The sequence below is a fragment of the Myxocyprinus asiaticus genome, chromosome 5, assembly GCF_019703515.2.
Source record: "Myxocyprinus asiaticus isolate MX2 ecotype Aquarium Trade chromosome 5, UBuf_Myxa_2, whole genome shotgun sequence".
Classification (NCBI taxonomy): Eukaryota; Metazoa; Chordata; class Actinopteri; order Cypriniformes; family Catostomidae; genus Myxocyprinus; species Myxocyprinus asiaticus.
In genome coordinates, this window is record NC_059348.1 from 27883821 (window position 1) to 27905403 (window position 21583).

The 21583-nt window shown below is 40.4% G+C and overlaps 2 protein-coding genes across 4 annotated transcripts; one reads left to right on the plus strand and one right to left on the minus strand.

Annotated features, from left to right (window-relative positions):
* Window positions 1-3999: 3999 nt before the first annotated feature.
* On the minus strand, window positions 4000-8814 carry LOC127441046 (potassium voltage-gated channel subfamily V member 2-like). Of its 2 annotated transcripts, none has more exons than XM_051698193.1 (3): window positions 7326-8814; window positions 6220-6562; window positions 4000-4095 (listed from the first exon to the last, which is right to left on the minus strand). In XM_051698193.1, exons 1-2 carry the CDS (start codon window positions 8643-8645, stop codon window positions 6269-6271), a joined length of 1614 nt encoding a protein of 537 aa, XP_051554153.1. In that variant the 5' UTR covers window positions 8646-8814; the 3' UTR covers window positions 4000-4095; window positions 6220-6268. The 2 variants fall into 2 exon arrangements, with proteins under 2 accessions (XP_051554153.1, XP_051554152.1); XM_051698192.1 differs by having other exon boundaries at window positions 4075-4199.
* A 10592-nt stretch (window positions 8815-19406) lies between these two features.
* On the plus strand, window positions 19407-20737 carry rps28 (ribosomal protein S28). 2 transcript variants are annotated; one of them, XM_051698121.1, is made up of 4 exons: window positions 19407-19476; window positions 19750-19797; window positions 20145-20267; window positions 20618-20737. In XM_051698121.1, exons 1-3 carry the CDS (start codon window positions 19438-19440, stop codon window positions 20265-20267), a joined length of 210 nt encoding a protein of 69 aa, XP_051554081.1. In that variant the 5' UTR covers window positions 19407-19437; the 3' UTR covers window positions 20618-20737. The 2 variants fall into 2 exon arrangements, with proteins under 2 accessions (XP_051554081.1, XP_051554083.1); XM_051698123.1 differs by having other exon boundaries at window positions 19426-19476; window positions 20615-20737.
* Window positions 20738-21583: the final 846 nt, after the last annotated feature.

The following is a 21583-nucleotide window of genomic DNA, read 5'->3' on the forward strand; positions in this document are numbered from 1 at the left end:
TCCTCAACACAGGATTACATTATCTTGTGAACTACTGAAACAACTATTGCATCAAGTTCATTTTTCATTGTTATTGCAGAAAGACGTGTATCCCTGACAGCAGTATGGCCAGTCATTTAAAAAGATTCAGTACTGTACTGCAGCAACTTACTGCATTAATATAACTAATGCATGCAAGACAGCATCCAATTAATATTAATGGATTGTGTTCTTTTGATTGCTGAGTGGGACCACACGTGGCAATCAAGTCTCAGTAGTGAAGCAGAGCCTATTAAGAGATCTCCTGGAGGATGTCCCTCACAGTGTGTGCACTATATAATTGTCAGGGTATGAGCCAGTTTGTGTATAACATCCAAATCTTTGCTGAATTCACTGCTATATTATACTGTATAGCATCCTTGCTGAGAAGAAAATAAAAACCCAGCATGACTGGTCACCAGCATGTTGTGTTTTCAGTGCTGGTCCACAATACAAGATGCTGGTGTGCTGGTGTTCCAACAAGGCTTTTTGACAAACTTAACCAGCAATTCTGCCTTGGATAATCAGCAGAAAAACCATACTACCGCCAGCTAGACCAGCACCAAATCATCATAAACCAGCTACTAGTTAAACTGTTCTTTTCATCAGAGAGGAATCTAAACTTTGCTCAGCACAGTTAATCTAATATCCTGCTTGTTCTCTGAACAGCTATTCCACTTTCATGATACTTGTATGGAAGCTGAGATTGAAAATGGAACACATGTATGAAAACAAGGATCAGCAAGCATTGCAGGGGCCCATAATGGTGTTGCAGCTCAGCACCACTGCAGTACACCTCCACTGCAGCCTTAATTATGTATGGCAGCTGTAGTGAGAACACCCACTCACTTACAGCGGAAGTGCAGGGGCAGAAAAGCAGATAAGAAGAGTGGGAGTGGGTGAAATCTGTTTGTGCTGCTGAGGGGATATAGGACTCGGCAAAACAGAGACCAGTGCTGATAAGCTCTTTCAAATACAGTGTAGTTTTCACAATTTAGTCTTCTCCCTTTGATGAGTGAGGCTCAAGGATTGATCATTTATAATTTAAGGGCCCAAAAAATGGAAAATGTGTCATTATTTACTGACCCTTGTGTTGTCCCAGACGTCTATTACTTTCTTTCTTCAATGGAACACAAAGGAGAAGTTAGACAGAATTAAAACCTCAGGCCACATCCACACTAATTTGTTTTTGGTTGAAAACTCTGTTTTCTGTTTCCTAATGTCATCATTTTCCATCATTCAAGTGAATGGTACTAGAGAGTGTTTCCAGAAGTCCTCGATGAAGGAAATGTTGTTCTATTGTGGATGAGAGATGCATAAATACATAAATGTGAGATGCATAAATGTAGCAAAATCAATGCATTTTCTTCCGAAAACGTATATTTGTGGACGTGGCCTCAGTCACCATTTACTTTCATTGCACTGAAACATGAGGTTGAGTAAATGATAACAGAATTATCATTTTTCTAAAAGTAATAAAATAATATAAACAATAATAAAAAATGTAAAATACATTATAAATAAATGAAAATATAATATATGAAATTAATAAAATAAATACAAATAATAAATAAATAAAATTAAATACATATAATAAATAAGTTTTTTAATGAAAGTAGAGAATTAAAAGTTCTCTTAGTTTTCTTACCTTGCATCGTACATGAAACAAAGCACTGATAATACTTGTGTGTTTGCATTGAATGTTTTGATGCAGAGACTACTGAATTCTGTGATACTCTTGGTCAGATTTACCTGATGATGTCAGAGAACAGAAATCCACAGCACTGGCCATGCCAGATCATATCCTATATCATATCTTATTATTGGTACTTGCATAAACATCTAATGTTTACATGCTACAGATCCCTATCTTGTGCATTATTTTTTTCATAATTCCTGTAATTTCATTTGTCCTGGGCTTTTGAAAAAGTGACAGTAATAGCCCAGAGGAGGAAGATGTAGACATGCCATCAAGTGCAGCTGTGGCATAACAGCTGGTCTGACAGTGTGTGTGTGGCCTGAATACACATTTACTCATCTCAGGTGTCAGTAGAAGGTCACTGCTTGTGAGGGTGCATAAGTGTCTCTTAAATATGAAACAGAAGCACAACTGAGTTTGTCTGCCCACTGCAGTCAGTGAGGACATTCACCACATTATAACCCTGTCTTTTCATTGTGCTGATATGCAGTTTTCTGTGCCCTTACAGGCAAATCATCTTGACCTAAAAGTATGAAGATGTGTTCAGACAGTAAGACATTATGATGATGTGTTATAATAAGGGTTATTTTAAAAAGTCTTTTTTTTTTTTTTTTTTTTTTTTTTTACTACTAGTGGTACCCCCTCTAGTGGTTGGTTTGTAATACAGCATGTTTTGTGCACATTAGACCAACTAGAACATACCATGACACAAGGACAAAACTTTGAGGCTCAAAGTTTAATTGTATTTTACAGTGATCAAATCATCTCTACAGTTTCTATAGGCACCTGCTCTTATGTTGAAAATACAGGAAGCCTTTTTTTTCCTGATTATTCACTACAAAGACCAAATATACAAACTTTAAATTCAGTCACTTATCATCTAAATAAGTAATTCGCCAAAGATTAGACAAAAAATTAGCTTTGTCTGTGTCTTTGCATTCACTGCACAGAGGGCCCTCTCACCATTACCTGTCATACTGAAATCCTGGAGTCAAAAACAACTAGTCTATTAATCCAGAAAAGAAATAAGCCACAAAACCTAAAATCTTTTTAAATATATTTAACAACTAATCATCCCTGTGCTTTATATAATTAACATTTACAAGAAGAATACCATCACCAAAGCTTCACCATGCTATATTAAACAACACTCTCCCCGTGAATAATCACAATTTCTTAGATACCTGTATTAACACTCATAATAGCTATGGGCAATGATGGTATGCACTTAAAGGGATACTTCACCCAAAATTAAACCTGTATGTATTACTTTTTTCCGTGGAACACAATAGAAAATGTTAGGCAGAATGTTGACTGCCTCAGTCACTATTCACTTTCATTGAGCAGCATCAACATTCTCCAAAATGTTTCCTCTTGTGTTTCACAGAACAAAAGAAAGCCCTACAAGTTAGGAAGAAGATGAGGGCGAGTAAATGACAACAGAATTTACATTTTTGGATTTAATAACTCTTTAAGGTAACTTTAAAGATACCATGAAGATTTCATGAAGCATAATTTAATGCCACACAGCCTCCAAAGTTCTTTGGGGTAGAAGACATCTGAGCAAGGAGAAAGGGGGACCTGCCATGAGTTTAGCAGTACTGAATCAGTTCACTCATAGTACATCCCGAAATACAGCACACGCCCGCTGGTCCAACATCACGACGGGTCCTGGATGACACGCTGAGATCCTGCACAGTGGTGGAGTGTTCCAGAAGCTCTGCTGGTGGGCTCATGTGGTGGTGGGAGGCTGGCTGCTCTGTCACACTCTCAGGGGAGTCATGCTCTCTCCACTGCTTGTCTTCACCAGCCAAGGTCCCTTTCTGGTATGCAAAGAGATCTCTGTAGAGCCAATTTTGAAGACTCCCTGAAAAAGCACAGACACATGAGATGAACAAGATGTAGTAAAACACAATAAACAAAAACATATATATTACAGATCAATAAATTGAAATAAGGCAAACCTACACTGGGGGTTTGCGAAGAGATGGTAGGAATCAGATGCTTGCCGTTTAAGTCGAGAGCTCCCACACGATGTGACAACCATTCGAATGAACTCACGACCGCAAAGCTTCACCCGTACATCTTGACTGTCAGTCTGGGAACTCTCGAGCAGGATTAAAAAAGCTAAAAATGCAAACCACTTTATGTTCATGTTGTTTCTTGGGATGATAAATTTGGCAAATTTATTTGTTGGAATACACAATATACAAATGTGCTCAAGTACTACAGGGTACCTGCCAAGACCAGTCTGTGGGGTTTTATACCCCCATCATAGGATGCCAGTCAGGCTTTTGGCATGCATGGTTTCAGAAGAATCCATTTGGCCTTGATTGCAGAAAATCATGTTCTGATCTTTGAGTCCTTCAAGGCTGGAACTTAATTCAGATAAAACATGTCAGCTATGATAGATGGAATTGCCTGGGGCCAAGGAAAATTGTGATGGCCGGTCAAATATTATGTATTTTGGTGACAAACACCGCTGTAAAGAGAAGAATTTATAGAAATTAGTCGATGAAAGATCATTGTTTCGTATTATACTTACACAAAATCTTTGACGATAAAGATTGTGCAAGACAATTTGGCTGCTATAGCAATTTCTTGAAGTACAATTTTACATTCACATACTAATTATTCAGTGATTTATTTCTCTATAATTCATCCTTTCCTTTAGGATTCAAAATATAATGAACACAGATGTTTGGCAGAGTGTTAGCCTCAGACACTTTCATTGTATGGGGGGAAAAAATTATGAAATAAAAGTAATTGGTAAATTAGTCTAACATTCTGCCTGACATCTCCTTTTGTGTCCCGCAGAAAAAAGAAAGTCATATGGGTTTGGAACAATATGAGTGAGTAAATGATGACAGAAGTTTCATTTTTGGGTGAACTGATCCTTTCAATTAGAAAAATGCAAAATAGAATCTTTTTACTGTTGGTCTCAGATTTTTGGTTCCCCTAAATAAGCACATTGGTTATTCCAGTGTTGTCTAAATTTACCAGATCATCCCATAATTGACCGTTATGCAGTAATTCCCTGCTGTTAATGGCAGAGGATAACCTTTCCTGTACAACAAAGGCTACTAACATGCAATGGATAAGGGCTCTTGTCTTTATATTCCCTTAATTTGTGTTGAATATTTCACTCATAACACTGGCATCACGGGTTCTCTTGATCCTTAAATCCTATTAGACATTAAGTCAGATCACTTGACTTCTCACTGACAGTAGCTTGCGTACTTGCTCAGTGCTTAGATTGTTTTCTGAGGAGATGAAAAATAAAGATGTTCGTGAAAACATTGAGAGCAATATAAACAAAGATTTTAGACTAAGCCTCAGGAAAGGGACTCCTCTGAGATTCAAATTTTGCATGGGCTAAATACAGAAAATGTTTTGGTTTCATCTACATGTAGTGTCATGTAGCCTAAGGCTCTCCATTAATGTTTATATTGAATTATTTATAAAGTGACATACAAAGTGAACTAGTTCTTTCTTATGAGCTTAAAGAAACAATTTTCATATCCATGTTTTTTTTTTTTTTTATGTTGTTCCACTATATGCCAGTTGTAGGAATAAGAAATATTCTGTTATTTAATACAGAACAAAGAGGATAGAACAGAAGAGAAGAGAAGAGTTTCACATGGTAATATGAATAGAATAGCCAGTTGCGCAAGAAATAAACTTTTTTTATATTAAAGGGCAATATTTGACCCCTAGAATTTATTGTAGTTTTTTTTTTTTTTTTTTTTTTTACATTTATGGAGGCATATTAATTTTTTAACCATATAAAACACAAAATGTCATCCTATTATAATTAATAGTTACATTGAATGAATCAATTTAAATTAAATTTCAGTCTGAACAATTATGTTGTTACCTATAAAATCAAATTAACATCAAATGGAAAAGTAGCTGTAAATAATAAGATTATATCATAAAACAACAATGCTCTGCTAGAATATATTTTAAATAATTAGCCGACTTTGATAGATTATACAACTGTTCCCTGTCTACCATCACAGTAGGTTTTTAGTAATTGTTTAAAGTTTGGGAGTTTACAGGTAGTGTTTTCAGAGTTGGTCATAGTATTTTTACATGAAAACCCACTTTATATTACTTGTACATTCAAAACTACTTGCCTACTTGATACAGATATCTGACAGCTACAGGCAAATATGTTGTTTGCTTTGGATTTAAACCCATAACTAGATAGGTCTAAAGGAATATAATGAAGTAAATCAAAGTTTGATAACATTTAAATCAACTGAATTAACTACAGAGGCATTTTTGCCCCCACATAAAAATGTTTTTTTTTTCTAAAAACATCTGGGGTATTTTGTCACTTTCAGATGCATTTTTTTTATTTTTTTTTATTTTTTTTTATTTCTGACCCTTGAACCCTTGCCATTTGTAAGCCATCTTAAAGCTAATCGCTTAAATTCCTTTAACCTGGCGTTCCCCCATCTCTTAAATCCCTTTTTAATTCAAGGCAGGCTGGGAACCTGAGCTTTCTGTTCAAGGACAATGAAGGCAGGAAAGTGACAAGGACGTTCAGTGCTGACAGTGCTGATGTCTATTGTCCTCATCAGAATCCTCAGCTGGAGGCTCAAAGCAATTTTCAAATTTCCTTTGCAATCTTTTCTTGAGGTGCACGGCCCGTTGGACTTTAGAGTTAGTGTACTCCTGGGCCTTCAGCTTGGCATAATAGTCAGAAAATTTGTTAAACAGGATGGAGATTGGCATTCCATTTAGAATAATGCCAAAGGATATGCACCCAAAGGCCACCACTCTACCAGAGTAAGAGATGGGCACCACATCTCCATATCCCACAGTAGAGATGCTCACCTGTAACAGTGTAAAAAAAATACCTTTATTACAACTGTGTCTATTTTAAAATTGCTAATGAGGGTCAGACGACTGTGAATATACAATAAACAAAGCAGATTGAGTCGGTCGTCCAGTTTTTTGTACATAAAAATTAAAGAAATAAAAGTCCATGGGAGTTTATCAGCTCTGTAATTAAAGTCAAGAATTTTTCATGCAAGTCAACTTGGTAAGACTTAGTAAGCCTCTAGGAAGTTCCAAACTAATCTAACTTTTCCAATCAGCATGGATGCCTCCAATTGAGCGGCATTACAAAGAATTATAAAAGATTAAACGCAGCTGTTTCAGGATAAAGACTAACGTTGTAAAAAACAGAGGATACCAAAGCCAGCGACAGCAAATGATGATCATGATAACAATAAAAAACACTTGTGTTTACTTATTTTAATGGGGAAATACCATAGACTTTTATTGCTTTTATGTAAAGCTAATTTTAATTTATATATATATATTTTATATATATAATTTATGTATGGGTAGTTATCTGAATGAATTGAGAATTTATCAGATTTAGCTCATTTCTGGGACAATTTTCCCCCCAAACTATAGCTAAGTATGTATACACATGTAAAACAGTTGTTCTAGAAATCAAACAACAAAGTCCCAAAACTAAAACAGTTGTTTGAGTAAGCAAGATGATGCTAGCAAGTAACTGTTGAGATATAAGAATGATATTGTTATTCTGTATTGTGCTGAATGTTTTGAGTCAGTGAGGCTTACTAACCGCTGCCCACCACCAGGCATCTGGAATACTGCTGAAGGGGCTTCCAGCAACATCCTGCTCCACTGAGTACATTAGGGCAGAGAATGTGAAGATGCCCATGATAATGAACAGAAACAAGCAGCAGACCTGTTCAAAACACTGGCGAAGAGTGAAGCCAAATGCCCGCATGCCTGTTGAGTGCCTTGCCAGTTTCAGAATACGAAAAATTCGCATGAGTTTGACAATTTTAAGCACCTTGCTGACTTTGCTAACTCTCGCCATTGCCTTCAGGTCATCTTGTACACTTAGATCTTCCTGGTCAGCAAAAGCCTCAAATAACAGCTGGATAAAGTAAGGCATGACAGCCACTAAGTCTACAAAATTAAGTGCACTCTTCAGAAAATGCTTGACATTGCACGTTGTCAGCAGACGAAGGAAATACTCAAAGGTAAAGAATAGAATTGAGGTGATCTCAACACACTCCATATAGGTTCTTCCATAGACCTTATAATATTTCAATTCATTCACAGTATTTAGAGTCATTGCTACAATGGAAATGAGGACAAAGAGGCTGGAGAACACAGCAAAGGCCTTGGCGGACATTGAGGAGTACGGGTTCTCCATCAGGTCCCATAATGTCTTTCGAACACCACCCAAAATCATTGTCTTAAAACCATCCTCATTGTGTACATGCTCTATTTCAGCCATAAGCTCCCTGTTCACTTTTAGCTGGTCTCTTATCTCATCTACTTTCTCCTCATAGAGAATGCGGCAACAGCGGGGAGTGTCCCTCAAATGTAGACCCCAAAACTCCATCTCCTCCTCAAAATTGATGGGACATAGACTTTCCATTACCCATAGCACATTGCTACAGTAGAAGTGGAAGATGTAGTGGAAGAAAGTAGGATCTCGGTCAAAAAAGAACTCATTAGTAAGCACACAATAGTCATCACAGAGTGATAGCTGCTTGACGGGATCATTGCACAGGGCTAGGGTGCCAATTCGGGTCCGGGGATATCTGATAGCCATGTGCTTGGGAATGGTAAAGAGTTTACCACCTACATTAACGCTGATGACATTTAAATGCCGGTGTGAAATCTTAAGTGCTTCATTCACGCTGCCTTTCCTCTTTTCTTGATCTCTTGTGTCTCTTGATTGAGGTGATGGAGTATCGAGGTTGTCCATCGATGTCCATGGTTTCACAGAGCTGTCCTGTGAAAATGGAAAGGCACTCTCTTCCTCCTCTATGCTCTGTGAAAAACTGGCATTAAGTTTAACACTTGCAAAAAGACTTGATCTTCTCTTTTTTAGTTTTTTAAGATGCCTTCTAGGTTGATCCATTATTATAGTTACTTTAAAAAGAAAAGTTAAAAGGGCGGAAAACTTAGATTCACTGTCTTGTTACTGAAAACTAAAAAAAGATTCCACATTTAAAGAGTACACATCCTTGAAAATATGTTTAGGTTTGCAGCTTCAATTAAATTTCCAGACAGATTGAGAAAACATCTTCCACTGCTTCAAGCTTTTTAGACTTAGCAATATAGTTAAAAAGACAGAAAGAAACAGCAACTGTATTTGTTTCGGCTCAACAGAAGATCAAGAGTTGGGGATTTTGCCCCACCTCACTGACGCCGTAATCCCATTGCTGTTCTTTCTGTCCTCAGCAGAGTTAAAAATACAGTCATGAGGATTAGTGTTGTGATTTAAGGATTGAGCTCTTGAGGAGGAATGACAGAGGAAAAACAGCAGTTGCAGGGATGCTATAAGGTTATAAAATGCTCACAGAACATTTCAATTTATGTTGCTTTTAACGAACATATTAATCCAATCTTGTGTTCATCTAATTTATAAAACACATTTTATAAAATCCAATGTGAAAATCCTTTAATCCTATAATTTCCTTATCTTGTTCTACATCCTTCTCTCTACTTTCACATCCTCTCTACATGTACTGTTACGCCCATTTGACCACCAGTGTGATCATCAGATGAAACCAACCATTATAAATTAATCTATGTTTTACTCACACATTCATTCATCTACTGTGTGTGTACACACACTACCGGTCAAAAGTTTTGATACACTTACTCATTCTTTATTATAATTTTTTTACACATTTTAGAATAATAGTAAAGTCATCAAAACTATGGAATAACATAAATGGAACTATGGGAATTATGTTGTGACTAAACAAAATCCAAAATAAATCAAAACTGTGTTATATTTTAGCATCTTCAAAGTAGCCATCATTTACCTAGAATTTGCAGACATGTACTCTTGACATTTTCTCAACCAACTTCTTGAGGTATCACCCTGGGATGCTTTTTAAACAGTATTGAAGTTCCCATCTATGTTGGGCACTTATTGGCTGCTTTTCTTTATTATTTGGTCCAAGACATCAATTTCAAAAACTTTTTTTATTATTATTAAATTTTAGTTTTATAATAAAATAAATTCATATGGTGGCACAATTATATTTTTGTCTACAAAACTAATTTCAAAATGTAAGGGCGTTAGAGTGAAAGGAGAACACAGGGAAGTGGGTTTTCCAGGCTCAGGTAAGACTTTTAATCAGCCACTTCAGTGCTTTACAACTTCACAAACTCATCAGCTTCACAGGCATGTAGTAACTTCAACTCATTAGCTTCACAAACATAACAGAATAAATGTAACAGCTTCAGGAGCCCCGTGGCCTTCCTTGTGCCAGACTCTCTCTCTCTCTTCTGCTGGTGGCGTGGCTGCTTATATGCCACACTCCCCATGCTCACTGGAATTAGAAACAGGTGTTAAACATAATCTAGCTCAGCTGCAAGCGCCCTTACCACTTTCTCTATCTCCGGACGGACGCTTGACCACGCTCCCGCTGCCACATATCCCCACCGACCAACTCAGGCCGGGGAGGCATCCGGCCTGGCTACCACTCCGCCCCCCCCCCCCCCCCTTGAATTTAAACGGCTGAAGAAACAGATACCTACGGGTGATCCGCGCGTTGGTATCTTTCATGCGGTGGAGCCACTGGAGTGGGGTGTGATCCGAGCAGAGGGTGAAGGCCCACCCCAACAGGTAGTACCAGAGAGTGAGGACCGCCCACTTGATGGCGAGACACTCCTTTTCCACTGTGCTGCACTTAGTCTCCCTCAGCGAGAGCTTACGGCTAATGTACAGCACCGAGCGCTCCTCCCCCTCCACCACCTGCAAGAGAACGGCCCCCAGCCCTCTGTCTGAAGCGTCCATCTGCAAGACAAAAGGGAGAGAGAAATCGGGTGAATGTAAAAGCGGCCCCCCACAAAGCGCGGTTTTCACTTGCATAAACACCTGTTGACACTGCTCCGTCCACTGGACCGGGTCTGGAGCTCACTTTTTAGTGAGATCAGTCAGCGGGCTGGTGACGTTCGAATAATTAGGCACGAATCTCCTATAATAGCCAGCCAGCCACAGGAACTGTCTCACCCCCTTTTTGGTCTTGGGCCTCGGGCAGGCCGTTTTCGCCGCAGTCTTGTCAATTTGGGGACGCATCTGCCTGTGGCCCAAGTGGAACCCCAGATACCGTACCTCCACCCGCCCAATCGCACACTTTTTGGGGTTTGCTGTGAGTCCCGCCCGTCGCAGCGATCTCAGAACCGCCCTCAGATGCTGCATGTGCCGCTGCCAATCATTACTGTAAATGATGATGTCATCTAAGTGTGCAGCGGCATAAGCTGAATGCGGTCTGAGGATTTGGTCCATGAGACGCTGAAATGTCTCCAAACAAACTGAATGGAAGCGTCACAAATTGGTGTAAACCGAACGGTGTGGAGAAGGCTGTTTTTTCACGGGAAATTGGTGTCAAGGGGATCTGCCAATAACCCTTTGTCAAATCCAGTGTCGAATAAAATCGAGCAGCGCCCAACCGATCGAACAACTCATCAATGCGAGGCATTGGGTATGCGTCAAATTTAGACACTGCGTTGACTTTTCTATAATCCACACAGAACCGTACAGACCCGTTGCTCTTAGGAACAAGAACAACTGGGCTGGACCAATCGCTGTGGGATTCCTCTATTACCCCCATATCAAGCATTGCATCCAATTCATCCCGGACAATTTTCTTTTTGTGCTCGGGCAATCGGTAGGAAAGGCTACGTACCACCACCCCCGGCTGGGTCTCGATGTGGTGTTGGATGAGGTTCGTGTGACCCGGTAGAGGGGAAAATACATCTGCAAATTCTTGTTGTAGTTTGGCAACCTCTGCAAGTTGGTACGGTGAGAGGTGGTCTCCGCAAGTGAAATGATTGTGTTTCGTATTCACCTCCGGCCTGAGCTCCTCCTCTCTGGAACTACCGTAGCCAGCATCCATAATTTCAGGAGGTTAAGGTGATAAATTTGATGTGTGCCCCCTCTATCAGTTCGTTTTACCTCATAATCTAGATCCCCCACTCGTCATGTGACCTCAAAGGGTCCTTGCCACTTGGCGAGTAATTTGGAGCTCGACGTGGGGAGTAATACGAGTACCTTATCTCCCGGTGCAAATTCCCGCAGCCGAGTTCCCCTGTCATACAGCCGGCGCTGTCGTTCTTGAGCTTGGAGCAAATTCTCCTGTGTTAGTTGCCCCAAGGTGTGGAGTTTTGCTCTAAGATCAAGAATGTATTGAATTTTATTCATACTGTTTGAAGGTCCCTCTTCCCAAGCTTCGCGTATGACTTCAAGCACGTCACGTGGGTGCCGCCCATACAGCAGCTCGAATGGGGAAAATCCTGTGGAGGCTTGAGGGACCTCTCGTACTGCGAATAACAGGGGATCGAGCCATTTGTCCCAATTTCTATTATCCTCGTGCACGAACTTACGAATCATATTTTTAAGGGTTTTATTAAATCGCTCCACCAGGCCATCTGTTTGTGGATGATAAACGCTGGTGCGAATTTACTTAATGCCTAATAATTCATAAAGCTTGCGTAGTGATCGTGACATAAAGGCTGTGCCCTGATCGGTGAGGATTTCTTTCGGAATCCCCACCCGGGAGATTATTTTGAAGAGTGCCTCCGCAACATTATATGCTGAGATGCTGCGTAGAGGCACTGCTTCTGGATATCGCATTGCATAGTCCATTAGGACTAATACAAAATGATGTCACCACAGGGTAGTTGTGAATATCCCCATGCACACACTTCACCCTCACCGTTTTAGTTGTGCCCAAAGCCCCGTGTTGAACCAAGCGTTGATGGATAGTGGTTTGATTACAACCCGTGTCCACCAAGGCTTGGTGAGTACCCCCTTGACTCTTACCGGTATCCGGTACGCTCTGGCCCAATCGGGGGCAGCCTACGGAGTATCGGGGATCTGGACCACCGTTCCCAGCTCCATCACAGGGAATTGATCCCAGAAGTGCCCCAGATCCCTGCAACTCCAGCAGGCTGGCCCAGGCGCCACGCCTGCACTTGTGTCGGCGGACACTTCCACCTACGGGGGAGAGCGGCAGGGCACTGTAGGGGCTGACGGTGGTGCAAATCCCCACGTGCAGGGAACCAGCCTTGGCGGCGTAGCTCCTCGCCTCCGTGGGGCAGAGCTCAAGCAGGGTTTGCTGATGGTTCTGATGCAGGCTAGCGAGGGACTGGAGAATCTCGCTCAGCTGGGAGGGCTCCATGGGATGTACTTCGATCCCATGTTTCGGCACCAGTGTAAGGGTGTTAGAGTGAAAGGAGAACACAGGGAAGTGGGTTTTCCAGGCTCAGGTAAGACTTTTAATCAGCCACTTCAGTGCTTTACAATTTCACAAACTCATCAGCTTCACAGGCACGTAGTAACTTCAACTCATTAGCTTCACAAACATAACAGAATAAATGTAACGGTTTCAGGAGCACCGTGGCCTTCCTTGTGCTAGACTCTCTCTCTTCTGCTGGTGCTTATATGCCACTCTTCTCATGCTCACTGGAATTAGAAACAGGTGTTAAACATAATCTAGCTCAGGTGCAAGTGCCCTTACCATTTTCTCTCTCTCCGGACGGACACTTGACCATGCCCCACACAAACATTTAAACATAAGCCTTCAGATCAAAAGATTTTTAAGATCATGAGAAACATTTCAGTCAAAATTTGATCATATTTTGATTCTGATAAAAGTAATTATACAATAATTTTGTGCAACTCTGTAGAATGAGTGTTATATTTGCTTGACTGGATCTTTGTGCTAAGCGCAGGGGTTTTCAAACTGGGGTCCAGGGACCCCTAGGGGACCACAAGGGGGTGTTAAGTGGACCGCGTAAAGTTTCAGAGAAAAAAGTGTTCAGAATTTGACGTTATTGATGTTTCATTCTGCTTTCAAAAGACTGTTCAAAAATAATGAGATTAATCGTGCTTATTTTATTCTGTTGACAATATTTATTGTGAAAAGCACTATGGAGGGCAAGCTAATCTGAATTAAATTGAAAATGATTTTCTTCATACTTCTAATATTACTTTTAGTAGGTGGGGCCTACAAAAAAAACCCACTTAATACAAAGTACAAATTTTGCGGATATTATTTTAGTCATTTACTTTGGCTTTAGTTCAATGACAATATAAACACCAATAATTTTTTTTTTTTCTCCCCTTTTCTCCCCAACATGGAATGCCCAATTCCCAATGTGCTCTAAGTCCTTGTGGTGGCATAGTGACTCACCTCAATTCGGGTGGTGGAGGTCAAGTCTCAGTTGCCTCCCTGTCTGAGACCGCCAATCCGTGCATCTTATCACGTGTGGAGGCTTCACGCTATTCTCTGCAGCATCCATGCACAACTCACCACGTGCCCCACTGAGAGCGAGAACCACATTATGGCGACCATGAGGAGATTAACTCAATGTGATTCTACCCACCCTAGCAACCGGGCCAGAAGGTTGACTCAAGATGGCGCCGAGTATGGCTGCTGCGTTGCGAGCTCCGACACAACATTGTAGTTTTTTGTTTGTTTTGTTTACAATTCTTATGTTTTTTGTCTTTATGTTGTCTGCCTTATTGTCTACAACAGACAAACACTTTTGGACATTGGTTCTGCAATTACACACTGTAAACCGGACTTCAAATTCTTCAATGCCGACCCGCTGTTTACAAACACGGCAGCGGAGCCCTTTGTCTGGGCAGCCCGGCCGCTGAAATGCAGAAGGAAAAGGGGAAACAGAGCTAGCGTTCTCATCAGAGTAAGACGTCGTGCAAATCGACCCCCACTACCCGGTATTCTACTGGCAAATGTTCAGTCTCTGGACAACAAGCTCTGTGAGCTGAGAGTACGGATCTCTTTCCAATGAGAGATGAGGGACTGCTGCATTATCTGCCTAACAGAAACTTGGATGTCTGCGGAGATTCCAGACTCAGCCATCGAACCCGTGGAGTTCTCCGTGCACTGAGCGGACAGAGTGAAAGACCTCTCAGGTAAAAGCAGAGGTGGTGGTGTATGTTTTATGATCAACAAATCCTGGTTTGATCAGAGGAACATACGTTCTATCAAGTCTTTCTGTTCTCCTGATCTGGAATTTCTCATGCTTCTGTGTCGACCATTCTGGCTACGGAGGGAATTCGCAGTGGTCATTGTCACAGCTGTGTACATCCTGCCACAAGCCGACACAGACCGGGCACTCAAGGAACTGTATGGGAGTATAAGCAAGCAGGAAACAGCGCACCCTGAGGCCGCATTCATTATGACCGGGGACTTTAACAAAGCCAATCTCAAATCAATCGCACCAAAATACCACCAACATATCAGTTTCAACACACGAGGGGACCGGGTTTTGGATCACTGCTACTCTCCCTTCCAGGATGGCTACAAATCCCTCCCCTGCCCACCATTTGGCAAATTGGACCACTCTTCCGTTCTGCTTCTGCCCGCTTACAGGCAGAAACTGAAACAGGAAGCACCAACCCTCAGAACGATCCAGTGCTGGTCGGACCAATCAGACTCTACGCTACAAGACTGTTTTGATCACACGGACAGGGAGATGTTCCGGTCCGCCTCTGATGACGACATCGAGCTTTACGCTGATAGCGTAACATGTTTCATCAGAAAGTGCGTAGAGGATGTTGTTCCGAGCAAAACAATATGGATCTACCCCAACCAGAAGCCTTGGATTAATAGTGATGTTCACGCTGCACTTGATGCGCGGACCTCCACTTTTAATTACGGGAACGCGGAGGAGCATAAACAAGCCAGTTATGCCCTCCGCAAAACTATCAGAGCAGCAAAACGCCAGTACAGGAACAAGATTGAAGGACAGTTTAACACCACCAACTCTAGAAGCATGTGGCAGGGAATTAATATCATCATGGACTTTAAAGGGAATAAAAACTCGGCCATGAACACCGCTGCCTCTCTCCCGGATGAGCTAAATACTTTTATGCTCATTTCGTGGGAAATAACACCGCATTCATGGAGAGAGCTCTCGTGGCCGAAGCTACAGAGGTTAGTTCACTCTCCGTTTCTGTAGTGGATGTAACTCGATCCTTCTGACGGGTGAATATCCGTAAAGCCGCGGGTCCAGATGGCATTCCGGGCCACATCATCAGAGCGTGCGCGAACCAACTGGCTGGTGTTTTTACGGACATTTTCAACTTTTCCCTCTCCTTGTCTGTGGTCCCCACATGCTTCAAAACGTCCACCACTGTGCCTGTACCAAAGCAATCAAAAATCACTTGCTTAAATGACTGGCGTCCTGTTGCTCTGACCCCAGTCATCAGCAAATGCTTTGAGAGGCTAATCAGAGATTACATCTGCTCTGTGCTGCCTCCCTCACTGGACCCATTGCAGTTTGCTTACCGCAACAACCGCTCCACTGATGATGCCATTGCATCTACACTACACACTGCTCTCTCCCACCTGGAAAAAAGGAACACTTATGTGAGAATGCTGTTTGTAGACTACAGCTCAGCATTCAACACCATACCATAGTGCCCTCCAAGCTTGTTGAGAAACTCCAGGTTCTGGGCTTAAACAGCTCGCTGTGCAACTGGATCTTGGACTTCCTGTCGAGCAGACGCCAGGTGGTTAGAATGGGCAGTAACATCTCCTCATCACTGACCCTCAACACTGGAGCCCCACAGGGCTGTGTTCTCAGCCCACTCCTGTATTACCTGTACACACATGACTGTGTGGCAACACATAGCTCCAATGCCATCATTAAGTTTGCTGATTATACGACTGTGGAAGGTCTGATCACTGACAATGATGAAACAGCCTACAGAGAGGAGATGCACACTCTGAAACGCTGGTGTCAGGAGCACAACCTCTCCCTCAACGTCAACAAGACAAAGGAGCTTGTGGTGGACTTCAGGAGAAGAGAAAGAGAACACAGCCCCATCACCATCAATGGAGCACCAGTGGAGAGAGTCAGCAGCTTCAAGTTCCTCTGTGTCCACATCACTGAGGAACTCACATGGTCTGTCCACACTGAGGCTGTTGTGAAGAAGGCTCATCAGCACCTCTTCTTCCTGAGATGGCTGAGGAAGTTTGGAATGAACCACCACATTCTCACGTGGTTCTACACCAGCACTGTAGAAAGCATTCTGACTGGCTGCATCTCCGCCTGGTATGGCAATAGCACCTCCCACAATCGCAAAGCCCTGCAAAGGGTGGTGCGAACTGCCAGACACATCATCGGAGGTGAGCTTCCCTCCCTCCAGGACATATATACCAGGCGGTGTGTGAAAAAAGCTCAGAGGATCATCAGAGACTCCAGCCACCCGAGCCATGGGCTGCTCTCACTGCTACCATCAGGCAGGCAGTATCGCAGCATCAGGACCCGCACCAGCCGACTTTTTGACAGCTTTTTCCCCCAAAGCAATCAGACTTTTGAACTCTTGATCTCTCACGATCAATATAAATCAGCACTGCACTTTATTAATCTTATTATCTCACACTGGACTGTCATAAATTTTATTCTCTCTTAACAACACACTGGCAACTTACTATCAACCGACAGCCTGAATGTCAATACAGTACAATACAACCTACTGTACATTTTATATATACTATATATACTATTTTTTATTGTATAATGTGTATTCTATATTGTTCTATTATTTGTATATTGTGTTGTGTGTAATTATGTGTATATTAGATTTTAAATTGTGTTGTGTAAATCTGATGTTTATTGTAAATTGGTATATGTCTCATCACTGTCATGACTGCTATGTTGTTCGGAACTGCACCCAAGAATTTCACACACTATTGCACTTGTGTATATGGTTGTGTGACAATAAAAGTGATTTGATTTGATTTGGTTGCATGCCCTGGATTTGAACTTGTGACTCCAGGTGTGGTAGTCAGTGTCTTTACTTGCTGAGCTGCCCAGGCCCCAACACCAATTATTTAACTTTGTAAACAGAATGTTGTCTTTATGTTTTTCGGAAGGAGACAATCATATTCAGGGGTCCACTGCACCAAAAAGTTTGAAAACCCATGTGCTAAGGTATCTAATAAGGTTTTAGGCTGCTAACTAGGAGCTTAGGAATGCTATAGAACTTTTTAAAAATTAGTTTACACTTTTCTTGCCAGGCATACAATTTCAAACCAGACTAAGAAAATATTTTACCTTTTTACTACTTGATTTTTCCATATATCATAGGTTCAAGAACTGTCTTTGAGAAGGAAAGAGATTTTTATGAAAAAATTAGAAACATGGCCATTAAAAAATATTTACTTGTTCACTTTTCACAGCATAAACTAGTGATTTTTTCCAGCTTTATACATTTTCTATATATTTTCTAAACACAGTTTATCTCATCTGAAATTATACAGAATATCTAATAAATTAGAATACATATTTTTTTATTGTTTATTAAAAAAACAATATTTAAAAAATACATTTCTTGAAAAAGTTCTTGAAAATTGATTCATTACCTCTTTTGGCAAATCCAATTGAAAGTGATCATCCCTATGCCCAACTCACTCCAAAGAACAGAACTCTTGATGTGGGCACTTTGAAGGGAGCATGGCATTACTGTATGAATGTACCTTTCGCTAACAGTCTTGGGAAGGGGCATTCGTAAAAAAATATATATTTTCTTACTTTCATTGGAACAACCCTTCAAGTGTCATCCCCTTCCTGCAGTCAGTAGCGGTTTTAACCACCACGCAAACCACGCAATTGCGTGGGGCCCCAGATGTCAGGGGGCCCCGCCCTGGTAGGAAAGCTCTGCAAAAAATGCTTGAGGGGTGGCATGTTGTTCTGGCTACACACGCGAATACGCTGTTGTCAGCATTATTACTTTGATGATTTGTTGTATACAATAGTAGGCTAATATATTTCTGTCTTATTTACTTTACTTTCACCTGGATCTTATATTCTGATGCTGCAGGGTATTGTTCACCATGTTGCAAAAGGCTGTATTTTGTGTAAGCATTGTAGGCTACATTCATAACAGTAACCAGTATTGTAATATATTAGCCTACTATTGTATACAACAAATCATCAAAGTAATAATAATAATACTGTATCATTCTGTATTATAATGAAAAACTGGACAACAATTAATAATTGTTAGGTTATAATAATACTAATAAATAACAACTGAATTCCAAAATGTTAGTGAGTGAAGTAGGTTTTGCACACCCTGGTCATAAAAAAAAAGTGTTTTGTGTAAATATGTATGTAGTTAAATATTGCTTTTTTATCACTGTATTGTCAAAAAAACTGGAAAACATGCATTAATTATCTTGAACTAGATTTTTATTTCATTAAACATTTTGAATGTGCTTGGCTGCAAGGGCTGATAGGATGAATTTAAAATTATGATTTAAAATCAATTTTATGTAATTTTTAAGTAACATTTTCGAAATGGGGCCCCGGGTTAATCGGTTGCTTGGGGCCTCAGAATTCGTAAACCCGCAGTGCTCATCAGGGGCCCAAAAATGCCGTTTGGAAAACGCCCTTTATTATGCTCATCTGGTCCTGGATCAGCCGTGTAACAATTTTCCCTCACGATCTCTGAACCGGAAACAGAAATATAATAGCAAATGTAATAACATATATTTTATAAATATAGAGTTTAATTTTCAATTCATTTGAATTTCACATTTAATATTAATGTATTACATATAATAAAAGCTCATAAAATGAAAAAGTTAGTTTTGTTGTGGCTATATAAAACACGTCGAGACCACGTGACTTCCTTTCTGAACGAAGCTGAAATCATGGATGCCAGCCGCGTGCAGCCCATCAAGCTCGCCAGAGTGAGAAAAAAAATGCTTTATTGAGTATTGTCATTCGAAATATATCAATTGAAATGCAAAATAAAGAGCAATATGTCACTTCCAGCCTTATTCGATAAACATCATTCAGTGGGCTGTTTAATAACCTTAATCGCGCTGTACTCGTCGTAGTTCGCATTAGCATCTTGCTTTGCGCCAATGTGATGGCGAACTGCTTTGAGTGTTGTTTAGCGCATAACATGATCATTCAAATACACCGCAGTTGTTTGTACTAATCTTGACTCTTTATTATAGGTTACAAAGGTGCTGGGAAGAACCGGCTCCCAGGGACAGTGTACCCAGGTGAGTTCACACTTGTTCAGTATCATTTGAAGCATGTGGTGCAGCTTAGATAAATCAGTTCGGAGTTACGTTAACACAACTACTTTATTGTAAAGTTTTCACTTCACTGTTATGTCCAGGCATTGTATTAAGGTTTGCTTCTTTGCTTTATATCCTTAATGTCAAAAGATTATATGTTTTGTAGGGGATAAACACCAGATTTGGAAGCCACAACTACTGTGGGTTATAATGCTATTTGATTTTGTCATTATTTGGTTGCTGGACTAATGGGAATAAATGAACATGGCACATAATGTTGAAATATAGCAGATGTTCATGTTTATACAGCAGATTTTCTGCCTCCACAGGTGCGTGTTGAGTTCATGGATGACAGCAACAGATCTATCATCAGGAACGTGAAGGGCCCAGTAAGAGAAGGTGATGTCCTGACACTTCTGGAGTCTGAAAGAGAAGCCAGGAGGCTTCGCTAGGTCAGTATTACTGCACTCAATCGATGGTCGTCATGCAATGGTCACTTGTCATATGGTTTGTTGAAAAGGAAAGAATCATACATATTCTGCTTCATTTTTTAAGAATGATATTGGAAACATTCTTATCACTAATTGTTAAAATTTCCAATATGCCACTGTGCTTTTATTTATATATGAATGTAAATAAAATTGAATTATACATTTTAAAATTGTAAATTGATTTGGTACCTGACTGAAAAGTGTCCAACTATTTGAAAACTAGTCGGCCTCCCACTGTTTTCCCAGTTGCTGAACAATTGTCTCTTGCATCTTGTTGTAATTTCTAATCATATGTCTGTTTTTCTCAGCAGTGTATATATGCTGACCTGCCATGGCCAAACCTGTTCTCGTGGAGCACATCAACACCAGCTCTACAGTTGTCAGTACAGTGTCACTTGTGCACAGTTTGAAATAAAAGTCTTTGTGAATAAGTTGGTCTCTCTTGGTTGAATTCAAGAATTATTTAAATTTATTACCTTGGGTTTTCATATAGAATAAGTCTGGAGAACTAATGGCTCTTTCTCACAGTGTAATGTATTAAGATTTGATGTTCTCAAATTCCTGCTTGGTCTAAACAGTATGATTTATGTTGTACAGAATTTGGATGTGAAAATTCAGGCAGCAAAGGTTTTTTTTTAATTTGTTACCTGAATTGACTTAAGGTTCTGTATGCTTAAAAGCAGTGATAAGTTTAAAATTATACTTGTAAACCCCACAAACTCCTGCATTATAAGCACACTTGGAGAGAAAAGGTGTAGTTTTAATGTTGGCTAGTTACAGTACTGTGCAATTTACTTAAATGTATGTGTTGTATGATATGCAGTTATGTTCATATTTGAGAAGAGGCTCAAAAAACAAAGCATTCTAATTTGGTGTCAAGATGATAAGACCCTTGTCCAAGTGAAAAGTAAAACAGGAAAGTGAGAATGGAAGATTTAGGCCAAGAGCATCACTGCCTAATTTTACCATTCTCCTTGTTGAAATGTATTTCTCAGATGTAATTGCAAAGGAAGGGGGGAAAGAGTGTTTTGATTGTAGTTGTATTTAGTTTTATTTTCATATGGTGTAGTATAGGGCTCTCTGACTCCAATGACATGGGGGGTTGGTGGTCTTTGAGGGGGGTCATTTGAACAAATGCAGCTGTTTTTCGAACTAGTTATTTTTCATTTTATGCTATAATTTGCTTATTTCTTCAACAGTTACTGACTCAGCATACAACTTGTCACATGCATGTAACCAAAGGTTTTTGAAGGATATGAGCATGCAGGCTTGTTTGT